Raw genomic sequence first — 11320 nt, forward strand, 5'->3', positions numbered from 1 at the left:
GGGACTGTCACAAGGTGCTCAAGACAACCACCCAAGGACAATCTGTAAGTGACCAGGGGTGGCTGTGTTCCAATAAAGCTTTATTTAAAAAACAGGCCTCGGGCCAGATTTTACCAGTGGGTCTGAGACAGCCCCCTCCTGGTCTTCACCTCTCCCTTCCCCTCTCACCCAACCAGCTCTCCTCCGACTCCCACCAAAGGTCTCCCTGGGGTCCAGATCAGGGAGCCCTCAGGCCTTCTCCTCAGTAGCATTCCATCTGCACAGGGAACCTCCCTGGTGAGGTGGTCCTCCCTGGGTTTCAGAGACACCCCCAGCTGTGGATTTCCTTCTACTTCTCTGGCGGTTCCTTTCCTGGAATCTTAGCTGGCACCTCCTCCTCCTCTCTTCTTCCTGGCCATGAGGCATTAGACTTCTTAAAGTCGGTCAGCAGTGACTCCCTTTCCTTCCTGATTCACAATTTGTTCAATTTGTTCCAGGGTGATCTCTTCGACATCTCTGATGCCCATGATGTCAAAGGCTTCAAATAAGACATCTCCAGCCCTTACCCCCCACCTGTCAATTAATGACCTCCTTCATGTATCCTCTTGTCAGTGTTTCTGTCCCTTTGGTGGATGGTTTACCTTTCTTTAACAAATCTACTCTGGAGCTTATTAACAACCTGTGATATGCAGATGGCGAAACCTTGCTTGCTGAAAATGAGGATGACTTGAAACATTTATTGATAAGGATCAAGGATTGCAGATTTCGTTATTGATTATGACTCTGTGTAAGGAAAATCAAAACCCTCACAACTTGATCAGTAGGTCCCATCATGATAAATGGAGAAGAGATTGAAATTCTCACGGATTTCATTTTGCTTGGACTACAGCCCATGCTCATGGAAGCAGCAGTCAAGAGACCAAAGGACGCATTGTATTGGGCATGTGCCTGTGAAAGGTGGGCATTGAATCAGGTAGACCAAAGAAGGATCGATGCATTTGATTTATGGGGCTGGTGAAGAATATTAATAGCATCATGGACTTGCAGAAGAACAAACAAATCTATCTTGGAAGAAGTAAAGTGAGAATGCCCTTTAGACTAGAGGCAAGTATGGTGAGACTCAATCTCATGTACTTCGAACATGTTATCAGGAGAGACCAGTCCCTGGAGAAAAACATCTTGGTTTGTAAAGTAGCAGGGTGTGGGAAACAAAGATTTCTCCCAAGTTGTCTCCCCCAAATATATGCCTAATGTAGCTGCTTGTTACACATAGCAAATGACTACACTTGGAGATCAATTGAAGTAGGTCAGGCATTATTCTCTCTAAGGGTTATCACCATCCAGAGCAAGCAGACACCCACAAGTAGGGCCCACAACAAGTAGGACCCACTCCCTTCTGATAAGGACAGTAGTAAATTGTTTCCCTGAAGGAGAGCTCAGGGAGGTCAAGTTCACTCAAGGGTGACCAAGGTTAGGCTGCCATCTTGAATCTAGGGTCCGCCCATCTTGTCACATGTACACCCCTAGTCCCGCCCCTTCCTATCATGTGTATAGCCCTAACTCATCCCCTTTCTGTTATGCCTATTTCCATGGTATATCCCTTTCCTATGTGTATGCCTGTTTTCCTTCCCCTTCCTGTGACACGTGTGGTTACCTGTAATCACGCCCCCCGGAGTAGTTCTAAGCCTTGGTTAGCAATAAACATCTCTCTCTCCGGCCCGCCCTCCCTCCGGCTCTCTCCACGTGGACCACCAAGTGGGGCTGAGGTGAGCATGCTACCATGAATTGTGTCTGACTCCATTATTTCAATCTCTCATGCTCTCCGTGACTTTACTATAATCTTTACTTATTATCGCCGTACAATTGCATCTACCGGACCCGTGATGATTTGTTAGGGGCTCTGTCCCCTCACAGCAGGGCAGGAAAAAAGAGGAAGATCCTTCGACAAGAAGGATTGGCACGGTGGCTGCAACAATGGGCTCCAACAAGAACAATTGTGAGGATGGTGCCGGACCGGGCAGTGCTTCATTCTGTGGCACATAGGGTCGCTAGGAGTTGGAACCAACTTGATGACACCCGACAACCACAACTCTCGAGCCAATATGCATCTGCTCTCTTTTCATTTCCTCTGGTTTGCCTTCCCGACTTGCCTCCCTCCACACCGTGACCTGGACCAGAATCCTCTAGGCCCCACCCTTGAGGCCGTTATCGATTTCTTCTTCATCCTTCGCAGTATGTCATGAGAATTGTGTGTCTTCAATTGCTTGCTGTTTGAGAGCTGTAGGTCCCTCAGGTTGGAAGGCATTCAAAATACAAGGGAAAGTGTATGTCACGGTTGGATCCTCTCACCACCCTCAGAGGCAGTCTGGAGGCTGGGTAAATAATTTGAGGAGCTAGATAATTTGCAGATGAATGCATCATCAGCATCGGAGGCACACGCAACACCGTGATATGCAATGACGCAACTTTGCTTGCTGAGCACCAAGAAGACTGGAAGCACTTACTGATGAAGAGAGGCAATTACAGTGTTCAGTGAGGACAACCCCTCTAGATAAAGAACACAAGAACGCGCACAACTGGACCGATAAGCAACATCAAGATAAACTGGAATAAGGATGGAAGTTGATAAGTTTCATTTTAGTAGGACCCACAGCAACACCCATGGAAACAGCAGTCAAGAAGTAAAATAATAAAACTGTGAAAACACCTCAGCGTGTGGATGAACTTGGAGAGCATTATGCTCAGCAAAGTGCTCTCACAAACCTCACTGTTGGTAAGGTGAGCACACAACGATGTGATTTTTTGATGCCTGCTAACTGGAATCTCGTGGTCACACAGGCTGGTGTCCTTCTTCCACGTGGGCTTTGTTGCTTCTAAACTAGATGGTCGCTTGTTTACCTTCAAGCCTTTAAGACCCCAGACACTATATCTTTTGATAGTCTGGCACCATCAGCTTTCTTTACCGCATTTTCTTATGTACCCGCTTTTTCTTCAGCGATTGTGTCAGGAAGGTGAGCATCATGGAATGCCAGTTTAATAGAACAAAATATTCTTGCACTGGGGGAGTACTTGAGTGGAGGCACAATGTCCATCTGCTACCTTAATACTAAACCTAGGCCCCCGCCGGTGCACACGGGGCCATGGCGCAGGGTCAGCGCAAGTTCCAGGCGCACAAGTCGGCCAAGAGCAAGGCAGCGGCGTCGGCAGCCGCCTCGGAGCGGATCCGGGGCCCGAGGAAGGGCGGCCGGGTCATCGCCCCCAAGATGGCGCGCGTGGTGCAGCAGCGAAAGCTCAAGAAGGACCTGGAGGTTGGCATCCGGAAAAAGATCGAACATGACGTCATGATGAAGGCCAACAGCAGTCTGCCCAAGAAGCTGGCACTGCTGAAGGCCAAGAAGACCTCCTAAAGGCCTCCCCCGTGTCCAAGACCAGTCTCCAGGAAGTCCCCCGGGCCACTCTGAGGAGGAGGAGGGACCCGGCTCCCAGGATTGAGGCACTTGACTTCAGTGAGGGCCCAGCCTACAAGCCAATGGCCAGCAGGTCCAGGTGCTGAGGCCCAGAACCCAGGCCCCATCTCTGCTGCTTTCACCCCGAGCAATAAAACAGGCTTTGTTGTCTAAAAAAAGAATACTAAACCTATAAATATATGCACATATAGTTCCCCATCCTCATATATAAATATATTTACATATGTACCTGGCTTTATTTAGACCTCTATAAATGCCCTTTGCCTCCTAGCTCCTTCCTCTATTTCCTTTTACTTTCCTCTTGTCCCACTATCACGCTCAGCTTTCATTTGGGTTTCAGTGATTCCTCTTGGTTACATTAACCTTGATCATGCCCTACCAGGCCTCCCACCAATTTGGACCACTTGTTGTTCCCTTGTCCCTGGATTTGTTAACACCACTTCCTTTCCCCCACCTCCTCCTCTCCCATGACCCGTTGTTGTTTTCTCCTCCAGATTGTTCATCCAGCCTATTCTATTTAGACAGACCTGCGGAGAAAATAACATGCACAAAAACAAGACAGAGCAAAACCAAGCAACAAAAGAAAACAACAACAAAAAACCCATGACAAAATTCACTGTCATCAAGTCAGTTCTGACTATGAGTCTAGTCTTTCTCCATGGAACTGCTGGTGGTTCAAAGCAGTGTGCTTGATTCCAGCTCCTAACAACCCCAAAGGGCAGAATTGCCTCACAGGGTTTCCAGGGCTGTCCTCTGTTCAGAGGGAGACCGACACACCTCTCTCCATGGAACAGCTGATGAGTCCAAAGTGCTGGCCTTTAGGTTAACAGCCAAGTACTTAGTCACTGGGCCACCAACCAAGAAAATGTAAGAAGCGGTTTTACTCACTAACATGTGGCATTGCCCTGGGGCCCCGTGGACTCAGCAGCAGCTGGACTGGCTTTTGTTTTGGACCTGCCACCAGCACCGGTGGCTTCACCCAGCTGAGAAGCCGTGGCCCAGCTCTTAGAACTTATTTCTATATTCCACAGTAATGATGACACCACTGAGATTAGCATAAACCGTCCTTGACACCCAGTCAATTCAGACTCCGTTCAACCCCGGAGGACAGAGTAGACCGTCCCCATCGGGTGTCCCAGACTGTAGGCAATCCTCCAGGAAAGACACTGCCACACCTGTGTCCCACGCATCGCCTGGCAAACGGCCTTGTGTGTAACCAGGTACCAGCGGGCTCCTCCCATCCCAAACAAAGAAGAGTGAAGAGAAGCCATTCTCAGAAGGGCTAATGGACCACGTGACCCTCGAGCTCAACAACCCTGGGTAGGAGGAGTTAGATGGAGCCTGATTGCCACTGTTAAACTCCCTGAAAGGGGCCATAATTGGAGGGTTCTGGATCAAGTGTGTGTGTGGGGGGTGGGCAATGCAGATTAAAACTCAGAGCCAAAAAGCAAATAAACACAAAGCACCCGATTGACTGGGCCGAGAGAAACTGGTAGAACTCCCAGCCAAGGCCATGGCCCTCAGTCAACCTTTAACCACCCCCAAGGCTCAGTTTTCAGCCAAACAACAGAGCAGGAAGGTGGGGATTCTCACCCACAGCGTCCCCTACAAGCTGCCACAGATCAGAGAACAACCAGGCACGCGAGCTCAGCTCCAGGGCCAACATTTGCTGAGCGGTGATGCTCAGAAGGCAAGAAGAAAGAGAAAGGCAAACCAGTGGTGCTGGCACCCTGGGGTGGGGGTGGGGTCGGTAGGAAGAGGGCTGTCACATGGTGGGGCAGGCTTTCAATGCCACCGACCACAGGTGCATGAATGATTGAATGGGAAACCAAATTACTCCGTAACCTTTCACCCAAACACAAGAAGACAGTTAAAACAAGTAAGCCCCAAAAAAGCACTAGATAAGGGGCAATGAGCTTCTTATCTGAAACAGAACTACCTGGACCACCTGCTGAAAGAGGTGAAAATCAAACCCCAGAACTACTCTCTCCTTTCTCCGTAGGTTCGAGGTCGGGCTGAGCGTGTTGGGTGGTTGGCCTCTGCTTGCCCGTGAGAAGAATGCGAGCTGAGTCACAGAGCAAGCAGGAAGAAATGAGTCGAACTCAGGAAGCCTCAAAGGTTACTCAGACCCAGAGTTGCTGAGAAAACAGCCCAGGTGCTTTGTCTGTGCCCTGGGCTTAGCTGATTGTCTTTCCGAAGCTGCTGCTTCTCCTTAAAGAAAGAGTGACTCAGTGGCGCGACTGCCCTGGAATGTGGTATTTGAATAAAATCTAAAAGACTACACATTTTTGTGCCCAAGAATTTATCCCCAGTGGGACCAAACAAACAAGCCCTGGCGGCAGAGCGGCTTGTCTATTGGACTGCTAACGGCAATGTCAGCAGTTCTCCCCTTCCTGCTGGGTCGCCCTGAGTGGGAACCAGTTTAATGACAGTGGGATCAGTTGATCAGAGGCCTTATACCAGAAGCCCTGGTGGTGCTTTGGGCTGCTGACTGCCAGGTCAGTGGTTCAAACCCACCAGCCTCGCTGTGGAAAAAAGAGATGGGAGTCTACTGTAAAGATCCAGAGCCTCGGAAACCCATGGGGCAGCTGGACTCTAGGAAGCCCTCTGGAGAGCAGAGGGCTTGGTTTGGTTTCAGTTCCACCCTCTCTCTCCTCCACACCGAGGGCCGACTCCCTTGCCCTTTAATAGTATGTACTTTGCCCTCGTGTTGAAATGCTTACAGAAGCCCTGTTGGCATGGGGTGGGGTGGGGAGAAATGAGGTAGACGGCTCACTGCAAGCTCAGCCCTTCGGGAAAGATGAGGTTTCCTTCTCCCATAAAGCGTTATATAGACTCAGAAACCCACAGAGGCAGTTCTCCCTGGGCCTATAGGATCGTTGTGAGTTAGAATCGAGTCGATGGCAGTGAGTTTTGAAATGGCTGTGATTCTCACCACACATTCTTCAATAATGTCTTCACTTGCTCCAGGTGCCGCTTTGAAACCACGGTAAAGTCTGGAGTCTTTTCTTACCCGGACCCACCATGCCACTGCTCCTGAGTCGATTCTGACCCTGGAGGACAGAGTAACAGTAGAACTGTTACTTTGAGTCAATCCATCTTCCGAGGCAAAAAAAGCTATATGGGAGCAGACGGCCTCATTTTTCTCCTGAGGGTTTGAACTCCCTACCTTGTGGGTCGCAGCCCAACGCTGAACCCACAGTGCCACCAGGCCTCCCTTTCTTTCACTAAGTCACTGCCATGGAGTCCGCAGAGCACAGGGTAGACCTGCTTTGGTGGGTTTCCAAGATTGTAACTCTTTGTGGGAGGAGGAAGCCTCGTCTTTCTCCCATGGAGCAGCGGATGGTTTCAAACTGCCGGCCTTGAGGCTAACAGTCCATCTCATGACCACTCCTCCACCAGGCCTCCTCATTACACTAAAGTAAAGCTATGAACCCAGTCAGATTTACGTACAGATTCAACTTCCAGACATGCTTTGGAGCAGATCTCACTTGTAACCCAGGGATTACCCATATGTCAATTCGAGGGTACGAAGAGGGGGCAACATGCACTCCATATGACCCTAGGAGCCCTGTTGAGGCCAACGCCAAACTCACTGCCCACGAGTCAAGTTGGACCCATAGCAACCCTGTGGGACAGAGTAGAATTGCCCCTGTGGTTTCGGAGATGGCAAATCTTCATGGAAGCAGTAACCTCGTCTCTTTCCTGCTGGGGGGGGGGGATACATGAATTAGGGCCTACATTGGAGACCACCTGGTGGAAGACTGTGGGTTTGGATGGGCGCCCCAGCTCCACTGTGAGTCTTGATAGACATTCAGTCTCTGTGGAGTCCTTTGTGGTCCTTGCCCACCGATGGGAAAGCTGGTTACAGCTCCCATTTCACTGCAGGCCGAGGAGCTGGAGAGCCTTGTAGGTTACGGCGAGTTGAGCTGTCGAGAGCTTGAAACCACTTGGGCCGATCCACCCTGTCCTGTAGACTCGCTAAGAGTCACAAGTGGCTCAGAGGCAACAAGATCTCTGAATTTACCACACCAGGGAGGGGGCGGTCCTGCCCTCAACGACCTGCATGGGTGTGCCCTAGTGATTGACAAATACAAGCTATTTAAATCTTGGGGTGCAGGGCTGAGTGGATATGACTCAAGGCCACCAGGTCATGACTCATGACCCAACCGCCAGAGGCCCAGGACCCCAGCATGTGGCCAACACCCCCAGGACCAGCCTTGTCAGCCTTTCAAGTCTGCCAGTTGTGTTCTTAGCCTATCACAGTCCTTTCCCCTCTCGCTGCAACATCTGCAGTTCTGTCTTCCACAGTGAAGAGTCCATCTGCCCCAGCCATAATGTGGGACAGCTTCTACCCTCTAGAGCAGCAGTTCTCAACCTTTGGGTCAAGACCCCTTTGGAGGTTGAACAACCCTCTCACAGGGTCGCCCAATTCGTAACAGTAGCAAAATGACAGTGATGAAGTAGCAACGAAAATAATTGTATGGTTGGGGTGTCATGACAACATGAGGGACTGTATTAAAGGGTGGTAGCATCAGGAAGGTTGAGAACCACTGGACTACAGGGTGACAGGTGGTGGGACGAGGGGCCGGCAGAATTTGGAATTGTCACCCAAACCGAGCCAGAGCCTAAGGCGAAAATCCTCTAGAGCCCCCCCCCCCTTCCTTCCCACAGTCCCATGGAGAGAGAGAGAGAGAGAGAGACCAATTGTCCTCCACTCCGAGTGACTCTGAGGGCATGTCTAATTCATCGGCCCACCGCCTGTAATGACTTCGCCCCTGGAAGATCGCAAAGGTTTGGGGCGGGGAGTTTGCAGGGAGGTATGCAGCCCAGAGGCAGCCTTTCCATTCACTCTTCCTTTTAAAAGCAACTTCCATAACACTAGAGAGCAGGCGATAAGACAGGGATCAGAGGCAGGAACGGTCTCCCACAAAAGCAATAAGGTGCATGGGGAAAGGGGGCAGGCCTCATGCAGCTTGCAGACAAAGCACCAAAGCCCGAGGCATGAGAGTCAGTGGGGCAGATGCCAAGCAGGCCGACCACCCCCTCCCCTCAGGTAGCAGGTTGCTGGAATCACCACTCTCTGCTCATGAAAACCCATAGTCACTGCCCATAGCTGCCTTGGAGCACCGGGTAGATTTGCCCCTATGGGTTTCTGAGACCTTAATTCGCCATGGGAGTAGGAAGCCTCATCTTTCTCCCTCAGAGAAGTTGGTGGTTTTAAACTGCTGACCTTGCAGTTAGCAGCCTAACCCCCTCTGCCCCCCAGGGCTTGCCCTGGGCCCAGATGGCATCTCTGAGCAGGCAGCCTGCGGCCAGGTGTGGGGCATGGACCACGTGACTTGCAGCTTCATACTGCCGGCTGACACTGGTCCCCTGCTTCTGGTGGCTCTGGAATAGAATCCAACTCACAATGACCCCTGTGTGCAGAGCGCACCTTCTCTACAAGTTCACGGCTCGGGCAGTGACCAGACCTTTCTGTGGAGGCACCCCTGGATGTGTGCAACCCCTGCCAACCCCTTCCCTGAGGCACTGATGACAGCACCCAGGGACTCTGCCCAGAGTTAGAACCCTGCACACTCCTCCCTTATAGGAAGGACGCTGCAGGCACACAGTCTTACTCAGGACCGCTAACTACAAGGTCAGTGGTTCAAAACCACCGGCTTCTCTGAGGGAGAAAGATGGTGCTTTCGATCCCAGAAAGAGTTACAGTCTCGGAACCTCAGAGGGGTGCTCCACTCCCTGACTTTTCACTCTGGCCTCTTTGACTACCATGGGGGCTGGTCTCACGCCTCCTAAACAGGCTTTGCAAATTCTTGTCCGCCTGGGAGGTAAACCAACAACCTCAGGAGCCCATCCAAGTCTTAGTCTTTTTTTTTTTTTTCTTGCCCTGGTTGACTTTTGGGTACATACTGCCCTCTTGTGGCCAAATACACTTACTAGCATAGTTCTCAGCATCTGTTATTATTATATATATTTTTAATCACAAAACCCGAAATGCATTGCCATCTACTCTAGTCCAACGCATAGCAACCCTATTGACAGGGTAGAACTATCCCCTTTGAGTTTCGGAGACTGTAACTCTATATGGGAGTAGAAAGCCTCATCTTTCTCCTGCAGGGAGGCTGGTGATTCCAAACTGCTGACCTTGCAGTTAGCAGCCTAATGCTTAACCACTATGCTACTGAGGCTCCTTACATCTGTTCAAGGACAGCGAACCCCGAAGCTTTCTATACCCCTTACAGGAATGAACACAGGAAGATGGGGCGGGAGAAGAAACAGGACTATTTACCAAGAATGTCCTCCTAGGCTAGCATAGTCGGGAAAGTTCTGAAGATAGCCCTGATAGTGGCCCTGCCCAGAGCTTTGAATATTAAACAAAGCAGAATAAAATATCCAAGTCCAAAGGCCCTCAGGTGGACAATTTTACCTTCTGAGGGAGCCCTGGTGGCCCAGTGGGTAAGCAGTCTGCTGCTACCTAAAGGGCTTGGTCCGAGCCCAGCAGCTGCTCCGAGGGAGAATGTGGCCGTGTGCTCCAGTTACAATGTGCAGCTTTGGAAACCCCACGGGGCAGGTCTAATCTGTGTCTGTCCTATTAGCTATGAGTTGGAATTGACTCAATGGCAATGGTTGGTTCAATGGAATCGGACGTGTTACATAAAGGGAACTTGGAAAGTAAGTGTGACTTGTGTGTGTCAGTGTACGGCTTGCTCTGTAGGGTTTTCAATGGCTGTGAATGGTGTACACGTGGCATCTGACCTTCTCTGACTTCACAAGGAGTGAGGATCCAACTCAGGCACCTGGTGCCAATTCCCACCAGGCAGAGGTCGGACCGCCTCCACCCTCTAGCCTTTTAACCCTATGCTGGCATCCACCATCCCTCCCATGGCAATCTACTTCTCTGCTGGATTAGGCCATTCATTATGATGGCCACAGACTCACAGACAGTACCGCACTCACAATTACGGGGTTTATTAGGAAAGTTAGCAGGTTGCGATTCAGGATCAGAAATGTTAAGGATATAGTTCTTTTGACAGAAGTATCTGTTCTAGGCTGTGCTGTGTCTGTTCTTCACCCACTCTGAAAGTCAGCCTCCCTGTCCAAAGGACTCAGCTCTGACTCAGCTGTCATGTCTGTAGGCACCACCTCTCCACACAAGGTTCTTGGGGTCCAAAAGGCATTCTCTGCTCTTGACCCTTCTTTCTTAATGGTTCTGAGATTCCCAACTTCCTTCTTCTGAGATGGCTTACTGTAGGTTGGCAAAAACTGACCAATCCCTGCTTTAGAGACCCATACACCTTATTTGCATGTGTCTACTCAGTCTTCTGCTGAGAGCTACAACATGAAGGCTCAGTCACACACCCTCGCTGCCATCCAGTGCATGCTGATCCTGAGCAACCCTGGAGGACGAAGGGGAATCACTCCTTGGATTTCCGAGACTATAAATGTCTACGGGAGCAGAGAGCCTCATCTTTCTCCGGAGGAGTGGCTGGTGGGTTTGAACCTCCCACCTTGCAGTGAACAGCCTGGTGCTGAAATCTAGCCCTCAGTGCCTCCAGGGGTCCCCAGGCATTCCTGTTGGAGGCCCAGCCCACCACTAGGTGCCTCTCCCTAAGGGTCTCACTGCTTTCTGTACCCTTGGTCCTGGAGGTGCATCTTGGTTTCCATCCAACTCAAAGGCCAGTAACGTAGGGCGAACGTGTGGAGTTTCCCATGCCACTTCAAACTCAGGATCTGTACTTGCCATCTCTGTGAAAGATGAATCGACTGCCGCCTCCTTCTTCTGCCGCTCCTGGAGCTGCCTGTGTGCTCGTTTGGTGCGGACCTGGTACCTCTTTTGTGAAGCAGCAGCTGAGGAGACTTCGGCGCTCGCC

General features: G+C 50.7%; 1 protein-coding gene across 1 annotated transcript; it reads left to right on the top strand.

The window, feature by feature from the left end:
• The first annotated feature begins 3101 nt into the window (after nucleotides 1–3101).
• On the top strand, nucleotides 3102–3386 carry LOC142424839 (leydig cell tumor 10 kDa protein homolog). Its single transcript, XM_075530202.1, has one exon. It carries the CDS (start codon nucleotides 3120–3122, stop codon nucleotides 3384–3386), a length of 267 nt encoding a protein of 88 aa, XP_075386317.1. The 5' UTR covers nucleotides 3102–3119.
• Nucleotides 3387–11320: the final 7934 nt, after the last annotated feature.

This window comes from Tenrec ecaudatus, chromosome 13, assembly GCF_050624435.1.
Source record: "Tenrec ecaudatus isolate mTenEca1 chromosome 13, mTenEca1.hap1, whole genome shotgun sequence".
Lineage (NCBI taxonomy): Eukaryota > Metazoa > Chordata > Mammalia > Afrosoricida > Tenrecidae > Tenrec > Tenrec ecaudatus.